The sequence below is a fragment of the Hyla sarda genome, chromosome 2 (assembly GCF_029499605.1).
Source record: "Hyla sarda isolate aHylSar1 chromosome 2, aHylSar1.hap1, whole genome shotgun sequence".
Classification (NCBI taxonomy): domain Eukaryota; kingdom Metazoa; phylum Chordata; class Amphibia; order Anura; family Hylidae; genus Hyla; species Hyla sarda.
This window is the reverse complement of record NC_079190.1, coordinates 77,564,103-77,577,612: the sequence shown is the minus strand read 5'-3', so window position 1 is coordinate 77,577,612 and position 13,510 is coordinate 77,564,103. Positions and strand designations below refer to the sequence as shown.

Here is a 13,510-nt window from a genome sequence, read left to right as displayed (position 1 = left end):
AACTTTTGCAGACGCCATTTTTTTTTGTTTTCTGTTATTTTGAAAGTGTAAATGATGGAAATAAAATCTAACTTTTGTTGACATATTATAAGAATGTCTAATCTGTAATTTGATGCCTTTTGGAGATTTTTTCCATCTTTCCTTGGCTTCTTTATGCACATTAATACAAATTTTTACCTGGGGTGCCCAAACTTTTGATCCCCACTGTAAAGTGGGTGGTAATGTCCTTTTCTGCGGACGTATGTACTTACTGTAAGCCAGGTTGGACTTTTTTCTCCATAAATAGCGACTATCGCATTTGATAAATACATGACCACTGCTGAGTAAAAAACAAAAAATAATTACTATGTGAGCAGATTTCAGAAATGTGCTTTGGAATAAGCAAAAATCAAAAAGTCACAGCATGTATAGAAAAGTTTGAATTCGGGTAGAAAAACAGACATGGTGCACATCTACAATCTTGTATAATGATCTGATTGCTTCTCAGCATAATATCAAAAACTAACAGGTTGTTAGTATACATTTTTGATCAAAAAAAGTTGCACGTGTTCAAGTACGTGCAACTTTTTTACGCAAATAAAATCTACTACAGAGCTTCCTTCTTAGTGATTTTGTATTCCCTGACAAAATGACAGCACTTCAGAATCAAAGAGCCAAAAATAGAATTCCTACAGCTGCTGTTCTGCTAGTCAGGGGAAGAGAACTACCACAGTGTTTAGTCTGTAACACCTCATCATGGATGGTTGTGAACATGGCTCAAAGGGGGTACAGACACCACTGTCCATTTTGAGTGGCATATGGCTTTGAAATGATCAACTAAGGTTATGCTTACAGGTACAAGACCTGGTGCTGATTTTCTGCTGCTAATTTTGCTACCCATTGACTTCAATAGGTAGTAAAATCTGTAACAGATCCTGTACATGTGACCTTACACTAAGGCAGAAAATGCTTTAAACGGGCACTCTTATTAAATCAAATTTTTGCTATTGCACTCCTTATGGTAAAAAAAAAAAAAAAAATCTTTCTAATGTACTTTGTTTAAAAAAAAGTTTTCTATGTTTTAAGGACCAGACCAATTTTATTTTTGCATTTTCATTTTTTCCTCCTCGCCTTCTAAAAATCATAACTTTTATATTTCCATCCACAGACCCATATGAGGGCTTGTTTTTGCGTCACCAATTGTACTTTGTAATTACTTCACTTATTTTACCATAAAATGTACGGCGCAACCAAACAAATATTATTTATGTGGGAAAATTGAAAAGAAAACCGCCATTTAGCAAATTTTGGAAGGTTTTGTTTTCACGCTGTACAATTTATGGTCAAAATGACATGTTTTCTTTATTATGTGGGCCAATACGATTAAAATGATACCCATGATTACATTCTTTTCTATAATTGTACCGCTTAAAAAAAACTAACTATTTTAACAAAATATTATGTTTGAAATTGCCCTATTTTGACTACCTATAACTTCCTAATTCTTCTGTATATGGGGCGGTATGAGGGCTCATTTTTTGCACCATGATCTGTAGTTTTTATCGGTACCACATTTGCTTAGATTTTACTTTTTTATAAATGTTTTTATTAAAGGAGAACTCCGGAATATAAAAATTGTCGCCCATACTGCCGGCAGTAAAAAAAAATGAAGATGTACATACCTTCCTCCGCTCCCCCGGGCCTCCGGTAACCGGCTCCGGTCTCCGCCGTGATCCACTTCCTGGTTGCCGGTGGTCGGATGAATCATACTGCGCTCAGTCAATCACCAGCCGCAGTGAAGTCCCGAATCGGCCGGCGATAGGCTGAGCGGCAGTGTGAAAACGCTTCAGGACACAAAATCCTTCACTACATCGGCACCTGTTGCCGGGGCCGAAAACGTCACACTGCCGCTCAGCCCATCGCCGGCCGGTGATTGGCTGAGCGCAGTATGATTTATCCGACCACCGGCAACCAGGAATTGGATCATGCTGGAGGCCGGAGCCAGTTACCGAAGGCCCCGGGGGAGCGGAGGAAGGTATGTACATCTTTATTTTTTTTTTACTGCCGGCAGTATGGGCGACAATTTTTATGTTCTGGAGTTCTCCTTTAATTTTTTTTTAGAATAAAATGTGACAAAAAAGATGCAATTTAGGATTTTTTTTTTTTTTTACGTTTACGCCTTTCACCGTATGGAATAATTAACAATATATTTTAATAGTTCAGCCTTTTACACACGCGGTGATACCAAATATGTGCATTAATTTTTTTTTTTACGCTTTTTGGGGATAAAATGGGCAAAACTTAAGTTATACCTTTTTTTGTGGGAGGGTATTTTTCACATTTTTCCTTTTTTTTTTTTTTTTTTTTTTTTTTACACTTTAATAGTCTATATTCTTTTGCTCTGGTCTGCTCGATCTCAGACCAGAGCAGAAGACCCCGGGAGACAGGCGGAGCCAGGTGAGGGGACCTCCGGCTGCCATGCTGGATGATGGGATCCCTGTGGCAGCGCTGCAGGCGATCCGATCATCTATTTAAAGTACCGCACTGCTGCAGATGCAGTGATCTATATTGATCATGGCATCTGAGGGGTTAATGGCGGACATCCGTGCGATCACAGATGTCCGCCATTACGGCGGGTCCCTGGCTGCTGGTATCAGTACCATGGCACCATGACATACATTTACGTCCATTGTCGTTAAGGGATTAAAAAAGCCAGAGCACATTTTCCCCCATCTCTTGCACAGACTTTGGACTCCTGCTGGCCTGGCAGACATCCAAAATCAGGAAATTCAGTCTGGAGTGCTGAGGGGTGTGTGTAGCCTTAGCCAATCATAGCTCATCTCGCACTGAACTGCTCTGGGCTCTGTGTAGCAGAGTGAGGGAGGAAGTTCTCCCCTGTATGGCTTCAGATGATGTTACGCCTGCTGGGTAATGCCCCTTCCCAGTCTGTGAGACTGAGCAGAAAATACAGAGCAATATCAAGGTAGAGAACAAAAAAAATAAATAAAGGCAGGGGGTGGTTTATCATGATGGGGGCAGTGAACTGGGAGGATTATAAATTTATCAAGATCATGAGGTACTCTTTAAAATAAAACAATTTAAAAAAAAAGACTCCATCCATTATTCCCCATCACGACTGCTCCAGTGATGTAGTCATCTCCATCATTTATGTGACTACTGCAACCAAATACCGCTCTTCTTGCACATATCGCTCAAGTCAACCGATGCCAGTGATTGAATGATATCATCGGTGCAGGACCAGCAAGGATCGCTGGAACTGGGGGAGAGTTAGAGAAGTTATCCTAAGATTTAAACTTCTGGCCTGCCTACAGGATAGGTGATAAAGATCTGATTTGTGAGGGTCTGACCACTGGGGTACAATCCTAAAACGGGGCATTTGTCACTGGAGTGAATACATACGGCTTCCCCATGAAGGATTGAAGAGGCTGTGCCATCTCCTTACTTACACTTTTTCTGCCTTTTGTCTGTTTGCAGTGGTGGCCAGTAAACAGAAAAGTTTAAAATAGCCAAATCAGTAAAGTTGCTCAATATATGTAACTCCCATTGACTTTAATGGGAAAGGTTCAAATGGCGTAGCCCCACGTAGCTATCTGTAACTCCAATTTACACAGAGGCCAACCACCTACAGTCACAGGCATGATATGTGCAGAAAAGTGGAAATCAGGATATGGGACAACCCCTTCTAAATATTGAGTTAAAGCGGTACTCCAAGATAGAAAAACGTATCCCCTATCCTAAAAATAGGGGATAAGCGTCAGATCATGGGGGGTCCGACTGCTGTCCCGAGATACCCCCCTCGCAAACTCCTGTAAGGGGCTCTGGCTCTCCATCCAATTGGTACATGCCAATCGCTGCACGAAGCGGCAGCAGACATGTCCCCTCAAAGCAGCTCTATGGGAGAGTTAGAGATTGCCGAGTGCATAGAGATGTATTGAGGGGGGGGGTTGTGTATTCATTGTGTATTGCGAGTGTCTGCACCAGTCAACGATTGATGGCCTATCTTGTTGATCGTGCTATTTGCACATGTAAAGTTTGATACTAAAGTAATGTTACTCCAGTTGTTCTTCCTTGACCGTGCAGCTATTAAAAGGATACGGGCACCTTAAAGGTATCAGTGGTAAATGGAGACTGAAGGAGGAACTGCAGCCACCTCGGAGCATGGTCCAGGAGCTACAGATAAAAGTAGCGGGCGGTGATCTGAAAACCTTGTTGTCACGAGCAGAAACTGTTGTCGCTTCAGTATAATTTGTAGTAGAATGTTAGAATTCATCAGTAAATGACAATTGTTCATTTCAAATTAGAGACCTTTGTACTTTACAATTCCTAACTTTTTTTTCTCTCTTCCTGTCCTTACAGCATTTTCATTTATCTGGACCCCTGTACAGCAGTTTGTTACATTGTTATGGGTGGGTTGCTGTGTGATACGCTTTACCCCAGCTGCCTTCCTACTAACAGACTAATTCTAAATCCTACATACCGTATATACTCGAGTATAAGCCGACCCGAATATAAGCCGAGGCCCCTAATTTCACCCCAAAAACCCAGGAAAAGTTATTGACTCTACTATAAGCCTAGGGTGGGAAATACATCATCCCCCCATGTCATCATCCAGACCCCCGTCGTCATCCCCCCCCCCCTTCATCATCACCGCCTGTCAATCCCTTCATCAGTGGTCTTCAACCTGCGGACCTCCAGATGTTGCAAAACTACAACTCCCAGCATGCCTGGCTGTCTTGGCATGCTGGGAGTTGTAGTTTTGAAACCTCTGGAGTTCCGCAGGTTGAAGACCACTGCGGCCTTCGTCATCATCCAGACACCCCCTTTAGTTTTCTACTCGCCTCCCCTCGGTGGGAAGGAAGGGTGTGCTGGTCCGGCCCATCTATGCTGCAGGGACCGTCCGGTGGGGAGGGTTAGTCGTTCCGGGCTGTCCATTTTCACCGGGGGGGGGGGCCCTCTTCTCAGGGCCCGGCCCCGGACTAGTGACGTTGCCTTGACGACGACGCACAGGGACGTTCATGCGCATCCCTGTGCGTCTTCGTCAAGGCAACGTCCCTAGCCTGGGGCCGAGCGCGGAGAAGAGGGCCCCCCCGGTGAAAATGGACAGCCCGGAACGGCTAACCCTCCCCACAGGACGGTCCCTGAAGCATAGATGGGCCGGACCATCTCACCCTTCCTTCCCACCGAGGGGAGGTGAGTAGAAAACTAAAGGGGGGTCTGGATGATGACGGAGGCCGCAGTGGTCTTCAACCTGTGGACCTCCAGAGGTTTCAAAACTATAACTCCCAGCATGCCCGGACAGCCAATGGCTGTCCGGGCATGCTGGGAGTTGTAGTTTTGCAACATCTGGAGGTCCGCACGTTGAAGACTACTGAGAAGGGATTGACAGGCGGAGAGTTCACTCAAGTATAAGCAGAGGGGGGGGCGTTTTCAGCACGAAAAATTGTGCTGAAAAACTCTGCTTATACTAGAGTGTATACGGTAATACCAGTCTATGCAGATCCAGTGCCTAATATTATACCTATTGATGTGTTGGAGTGGTGATGGCTCAGTTGTCTCTAGGTATACTACAATGAACTTTGACGTTGTTGTGCATTTAATTTTTCTGCAGTGTGTGAGCAATATTTCTATGTATCCTATTAACTTTACTGCCACAGTAATATGCTGTGGGCTCGTGAATCAGCAGGAAATACTCTTTCCATGTGAGTATTCTCTTAACGGTCTATTCACACATACAGGATGTGCTGCAGATTTGACGCTGTGTTCAATTACTTTTATATTGCAATCTGCAGCATCAAATATGCAGCAGATACTGTACGTGTGAATACACCCTTAGGGCAGGGTCACACATAGGATATATGTATCGTATTTCACACGGGGCAAATCTGCTGCACAGCGGGAAATACGCTGCAATACTTTTGATCAAGGTCACCACATTTGGCTGTATCTAAATTTTTACACATGAAACTGAAAATAGTTAAGCCTGAATTCTCCATAAAATCCCTCCAGCCAACAGAAATCAGACAGTTGACTCCTAATAATATAAATATATATATATATATATATATATATATATATATATATATATATATATATATATATATATATATATATATATATATATATAGTGTCTCTAGTGTATATAGTGTTAAACCAGTTGGCACTACTGTCATAGCAGGTAATGAAAGGGTAAATAACTATCAGTATAAGGAGTGCCCAGGTATTGTATGAAATAGCGATAGTGGAGACCATTCTTATTTACAATAAGTCATCGGTGGTGCTAGGGTAATAAAAAGGATAGGTGCGTCACATATACGGTCTATAGAAACAAAATAGATATATCCGCACTCACCACAGACCGGAAGAAGCGATTTGTGCACTAAATTGCCGGTAATGGCCTCTGAACGCTCTGCATCACCGGTCACTGAGACCCACCGGCTGCTCTATATAGGAGGATCAAGTTGCGAATCCTGCGGTGAGTGCGGATATCTTTTTTGGTTCTATAGACTATGAGGCTCATGTTTGTATACAATAAACCTCACTTTATGCATCCATTGGAGTGCTGCTGTCTTTTGGATTACTACTACTGGGGGTCCTGACCCGGACTGGACACAGCAGGCACCCGGACACAAGCTTTTGTTGGGACGTGCAGCCTCTTTGTTTGGAATATATATATATAATATTAAAATCTCCCTTAGTGGACACCTCCCAATAGTGGAGAGTTTTTAATTCCCCAGCAGAGTCCCATAAGACTTAATGTATTTGCACCCTCCGAATAGGGGACACTCCCAATAGCAGGTGCAGACACACCTGAAAGGGGACAAAACACTCCAAATAGAGGACAACCAGGCTTATGTGCCGGCCCTACCTTGTACACAGGGCCGCCTTCAGGGGTTACAGCCAATACCCCAGTAAGGGGCACCAGCTGCACCCCCTGCAGAAGCCCCAACACAGAAGCAGAAGACTGGTGTTTAAACAGTGGTCTCCTGCTTTTGTACATCTGCCGGCCACATAATTCACCCCCCCCCCCTCCTTCCCTGATCCCCTGCGTGCCACTTTATTGCCCTGTGCCAAATCATCCTTAGCTTTATTACCCCCTGTGCCACATAATTTCCTCTTGATCCCTCCCTGTGCTATTTCATTCCTCCTTTATTAACCTCTGTGCAAATTCATCACCCCCTCTTTACCACCTCCTGTGCCATTTCTTCCCCTCCCCTTGTGCCACTTCATAAAGGGGTGGGGGGGGAGGGCTGATGAATTTACACAGACGGTAATAAAGGGTAAGTGAAATGGCACGGGGGGGGGGATCAAGGGGAAATTATGTGGTAAAGGGGGTATTTTGGCACAAGGCACAGGGTGAATAAGGTGGCACAGGGTATAAAGAGGGGATGAAATGATATAGGGGGTGGTAAGGAGTGATTAAACAGCACTGGGAGATTCTACTGTAATATGGCTTTCTATCATGTTTTATAAGTAATTATACTCTGGAGTGAGTACAGGACAGTATTCCGTCATTTAGAAAGATTTTTGACATCTCTCAATAGTGGACACTTATTCCCTGTGAGTGTCCGCTATTGGGAGATTCTACTGTGTGTGTGTGTGTGTATATATATAATATATAATTTATTATTTTATAGTGTGTATCATTGATAGGAAAATTAGATTGTGAACCTCATTGGGGACAGGGGCAGGTGTGTGTGTGTTAGATGGTGGGATATACAAGAACTATATTGCGTAATGGGTTGTTCTTGAAGGAAGTCTAGTGCATACACACAATGAGGGGATTTATCAAATCTGATGTGAGTTTTGGCCATTATTAGTCCGCAAATGTCGCAAAGAAAGTGTCAGACATTCACCAAATGTATTAACTGGTGCATGGACTTTAATACAATTAAGAACATGGCAATGAAATTTGAAGTTCTGAATAAAATGTCGCACTGGGCCAGCCTACAACTTTTCATGCGTCAAATTTAGACAAAAGAGCAGTCTAAATGTTTTGAGGAATTCCCCTTACTATGTATGTACTGGATTTATTTACAATACAGTGTCAGGCTATGTTTCCACTTCTTTTTTTTAGTTGATTTTTGTCCTTTGATTGGTCAGTATTTTACCAAAACCACAAGTGGAACCAACACAGAGAAAACTGTAATGGAAAGGTTTGCACTTCTTTCTGTGTTTTAGACCCACTCCTGGTTTTGGTAAAAATATTGACCATAATAAGGCTCAAAATACGGAGTTGGAATATAGCCTTACACTTAAAGGCAATCGGCCCGAATTGCGTGTGAAAGCCCAATTCTAATTACTGGAGTTATGACTGGAGGGGCAGTTTATAAGAGTTCTAAATTATATAATAAAACAAAAAACTAAACTTACCTCCAGTGCTTCCACTGTGCCTCACTGTGTTCCACTCTGGTCCCCGGCTGCGATCCACTTCCTGTGAAAAAACCTAACACTTGGGTCTGGAGTGATGTCAGGGCCCAGAGGGTCATACTGCCACTAAGGCTGCATTCACATCTCGTTTTTGCAATACGGGTCCCGTATCCCGTTTCTGTACAAAAAACGTATGTCACCAAACCGGGCCAAAACATATGCAACCGTATATGCCTCCTCACGTTTTTAAACTGTATCCGTTTGCATACGTTTTAATAAGTTTTCTTTGAAAAAAACATTTTAAATGGAGTTCTTAAAGTTATTTTATTGAATTTCCAAAAAAAAGAATTATTAAAAACAGTATTGTGCAAACCGGATGTAACCATACACACATACGGTTCAATACGGTTACCATAGAACTCCATTTTAAAATAACCGTATACAGGTTGGATACGGTTTTTGACCGGGACACACAATCGTAGTAGACTACGGTTTGATGTACCGTTAAAAACCATATAAACCCGTAAATGATGCAAAACGTACACAACCTGATGCTACGGTTGGCATACGGTTTACAATTAAATGTCTATATATACGGTTCAATACGTTTTTTTCAATGAAACCGGATACGGCAACCGTATTGCAAAAACGAGATGTGAATGCAGCCTTAGCCAATCATTGGACACAGTGATGTCTCACCTCTGCCAGTGATTGGTTGAGCTGCAGTATGATACTTTGGGCCCTGACAACACTTCAGGCCCAGGTGTCATTCTTTTTCACAGGAAGAGAATCGTAGCCTGGGAGCAGAGTGGAACACCGGAGGCACAGCTGGAGGTAAGGAAAGTTATTTTTTTTAATGTAATGTACAATGGCCACTCTTAAATACCCCCTCCCCCTTCCTGGATAACCCCTTTAGCAAGTCTCATGCAGGGAACTTGCTGGGTGTTGCCAGTCTGACTATTCTGCGTGGACTGCGTCTTTCCCCACCCAATCTAAAAAATGGACAGGAGTTTCTACGTTACAGGCACCCTTTAAACTTCTGCGTATATAATGAAGGGCAGTGTTTCTCAAGCGCGGTCCTCAAGTCCCCCCAACAGGTCATGTTTTCTGGATTTCCTTAGTCTTTCACAGGTGATATAACTGTGGTGATGCCTGATTCACTGACCATAATTATATCACCTGGGAAAGACTAAGGAAATCCTAAAAACATGACCTGTTGGGGGGACTTGAGGACCGCGCTTCAGAAACACTGATGTAGGGTTAAATGTTCCTAAAACTTGGAATACGAGGACATATAAATAAATATTTGCAAAACTTTGTAAATAGCCTTGATGAGCTGGACATACGATCATTAAAACTTGTAATAAAAACTATTTGGAAAGTTGCTTTATCTTATTGTCTGTGCATTGGATCAGTATAAAAAGATGGTTACCAATGTGTACATAGCATTTACTTCCTGCAATTACGGCCAGAACACCACAAATCAGAAACTGGTGACCGAGGTCTTTGGTAAATGACGACATCTCCACAATTATTGCATTGTCTTTTATTTACAGCTTTCTGTGTTACTGTCAATTTGTCGCTTCTGTTGCCAACAATATTTCTAAAGCAAAATTAGATATGAACATGACGTGTGTCTTCTGCTGCTTTCAGTGTGAACGCATAGTTGAGGAATACGAAGATGAGCTAATAGAATTCTTCTCTCATGAGAAAGAAAATGTAAAGGACAAACTCTGCAGTAAACGGACAGGTAATGAATCATAGACCTGAAAATATATTGATCCTTTATGTTGGTCCTGTAAATAATTTGATTTAATTTTATAGAGAGAGTAGAGATGAGCGAACTTACAGTAAATTCGATTCGTCACGAACTTCTCAGGTCAGCGATTGATGACTTATCCTGCATAAATGAGTTCAGCTTTCCGGTGCTCCCGTGGGCTGGAAAAGGTGGATACAGTCCTAGAAGACTCTTTCCTAGGACTGTAGCCACCTTTTCCAGCCCACCGGAGCACCGGAAAGCTGAACAAATTTATGCAGGATAAGATATCAACTGCTGAGCCGAGAAGTTGGTGACGAATCGAATTTACTGTAAGTTCGCTTCTCTAATAGAGATATAGATAGATAGAGAGAGAGAGATATTATATCGGCTTGAAAAAGGCTGCAGGTACGCAGCCGAAACGTTGCCTTGAACTAGATGGAATAAACGCTATCTACAATTTAATTTGATCTTGGAGTGCTGTGGTCTTCTTTGAACTTATCTACCCTTATCCTGTGATCTCGATCTCTCTCTCGATCTCTCTCTCTCTCTCGATCTCTCTCTCGATCTCTCTCTCGATCTCTCTCTCGATCTCTCTCTCTCTCTCGATCTCTCTCGATCTCGATCTCTCTCTCTCTCGATCTCTCTCTCTCTCTCGATCTCTCTCTCTCTCTCGATCTCTCTCTCTCTCTCGATCTCTCTCTCTCTCATGATATCTCTCTCTTGATCTCTCGATCTCTTGATCTCTCTCTCTCGATCTCTCTCTCTCTCGATCTCTCTCTCTCGATCTCTCGATCTCTCTCTCGATCTCTCGATCTCTCTCTCGATCTCTCTCTCGATCTCTCTCTCTCTCTCTCGATCTCTCTCTCTCTCTCTCGATCTCTCTCTCGATCTCTCGATCTCTCTCTCTCGATCTCTCTCTCTCTCTCGATCTCTCTCTCTCTCTATCTCTCTCTCTCTCTATCTCTCTCTCTCTCTCTCTCGATCTCTCTCTCGATCTCTCGATCTCTCTCGATCTCTCTCTCTCGATCTCTCTCTCTCTCTCGATCTCTCTCGATCTCTCTCGATCTCTCTCGATCTCTCTCGATCTCTCTCGATCTCTCTCGATCTCTCTCGATCTCTCTCGATCTCTCTCGATCTCTCTCTCGATCTCTCTCTCGATCTCTCTCTCGATCTCTCTCTCGATCTCTCTCTCGATCTCTCTCTCGATCTCTCTCTCGATCTCTCTCTCGATCTCTCTCTCGATCTCTCTCTCGATCTCTCTCTCGATCTCTCTCGATCTCTCTCTCGATCTCTCTCTCGATCTCTCTCTCTCTCTCGATCTCTCTCTCTCTCTCGATCTCTCTCTCTCTCTCTCTCTCTCGATCTCTCTCTCTCGATCTCTCTCTCTCTCTCTCGATCTCTCTCTCTCTCTCGATCTCTCTCTCTCGATCTCTCTCTATAAATTTTTTACATTTTTTTTTTTTTTTTTTTACATTTTCATTTCATATACATTATTATGGGGACAGACATCTCTGCTTAGTTTTAGGCCTAGTGATCAGAATGAACTGCGAGTTTTCAGAATTATTTTCTACTATAGATAGTCAAAGAAAATCATTCAACAAAAAATTCTTTAAAAAAAATATTCAACATAAAAACTTGATCCAAACAATGGATTATTTGTTGATGATACATTCCCTTAAAAAAATAATAATAAATAAATAAAATTGGGCAGTAAACAGGAAATATGCTGTTAACAATATATTTCTATGAGAAAAGGGGTTTGAACGATTGTTCCTTTCCCTCCCAATGATTGGCTGTGAAAATATAAGTAAGCGCACACCAGTAGACTTGATATTGATCTGCACTTTTATGGGCGTCATCTGCCTTTATAAGAAGCCTATTAGGTGACATACTGAAGGTCACTGGTAACTTCTATGTTTGTAATTTAAACAACAACAACAACAAAAAACATGGTCTCAAATGGCTGGAGGTGCTCAACCCCAAATGCAGTTGTGCATTTATACTGGGGGAGCAGATCCTGCCCTTGTAGTCCATTGCTAGGGACGATCCCCAGCATAAAAATGCATACAATGGAGGATGCCTGCAGCGGACTACAAGTGCCACAATAGAATCCTACACCAGATAAATGGTGTGGATGTGTAACAATTAGAACAATACAAAACAGGAATTTAGGTGCACTACTGTGGTAGATGTATACAGTGACATTGGCTAATCCCTCAACACTGACATTAAAATTGAGACATTCGCCAGTGTATCCTTATATGAAGGACATACCTGAGCCCGCACACCAACGCCAAGGTTTCTCAAATGGCACAGGACCTAACGCTAACCTACCTGTGCGTGATAAGCAAAACGGGCCAGTGGGCAATTACGATAGTACCAGGTCGGCTCACAGAGTCCTCCCAGGTACCCTCCAGCGTGACTGAGCACACGTACAATGAGAGGAGGGAGGCAACCTGCAAGCCCCACCTCAGTTGGCTAATAAAGGTGCATGGCCTCACAGGTGCTACCATAATGCTGCCTAGAAAATGTTCAAGGCTCATTACATCAAATGGCTGGAGGTGCTCAACCCCAAATGCGGTTGTGCATTTATACTGGGGGAGCAGATCCTGCCCTTGTGGTCTGTTGCTAAGGGCGATCCCCAGCATAGAAATACATACAGTGGAGGACAGTGCGCGGTTATGTAAGTAGAGATTGTACCATGCAGGAATACACATGGAAGAGAAATAAGAGCTTAGGGCAGGGTTTCCCATTCAGGGTGCCTCCAGCTGTTGCAAAACTACAACTCCCAGCATGCCCGGACAGCCGTTGGCTGTCCGGGCATGCTGGGAGTTGTAGTTTTGCAACAGCTGGAGGCACTCTGATTGGGAAACACTACTCTGGAGACACATAGCTTTGTCAGAGGGTAAACAATACAATAACAATCTGTGGCTGTCGCACATTTTTCTCTGTGTTTGACACACACAGGTGGAAACCCGCTTGTTCTTCCTGGTTCCAGCAAACTGGTTTTTAAAATCACAGCCGCTTCTGGCACCGTAGAGAAGTTGTACTAGGCTCCTACTACTGTATATTGTTGATGTTGCAAGTGCCGGGTGTTTCCCCGCTGACCGCGCCTCACGACACTCTCTTCCTCCTTTTCATGTTAATAATGTTACTCATGTGCCTGATGAGTAATTGTTCTTTTTTTCCCCTCTCTGTAGATCTGTGTGATCATGCTGTGCACATACCACATGATGAACTTTGACCTGCTGCTTCTTCCTCTAAGATGGTCCATAAAAAATCATAAAAGAAGAAAAAAATGGAATGTGAATGGGGACTTAGTGCATCATGTTTCTTAAATATTTTTTACATTAATATAAAAACTATTTGTCAACATGTGCTGTA

At 42.8% G+C, this 13,510-nt stretch overlaps 1 protein-coding gene across 3 annotated transcripts in view; it reads left to right on the top strand.

Annotated features, from left to right (window-relative positions):
- CNPY2 (canopy FGF signaling regulator 2) overlaps window positions 1-13,510 on the top strand; it is a 45,530-nt gene extending 32,020 nt beyond the window's left edge. For all 3 annotated transcript variants that reach the window (XM_056562169.1, XM_056562170.1, XM_056562168.1), the window contains exons 5-6: window positions 10,021-10,117; window positions 13,327-13,510. In XM_056562169.1, coding sequence (XP_056418144.1) covers window positions 10,021-10,117; window positions 13,327-13,370 — 141 coding nt within the window. In that variant the 3' untranslated portion in view covers window positions 13,371-13,510. The remainder of the gene's footprint in view (window positions 1-10,020; window positions 10,118-13,326) is intronic.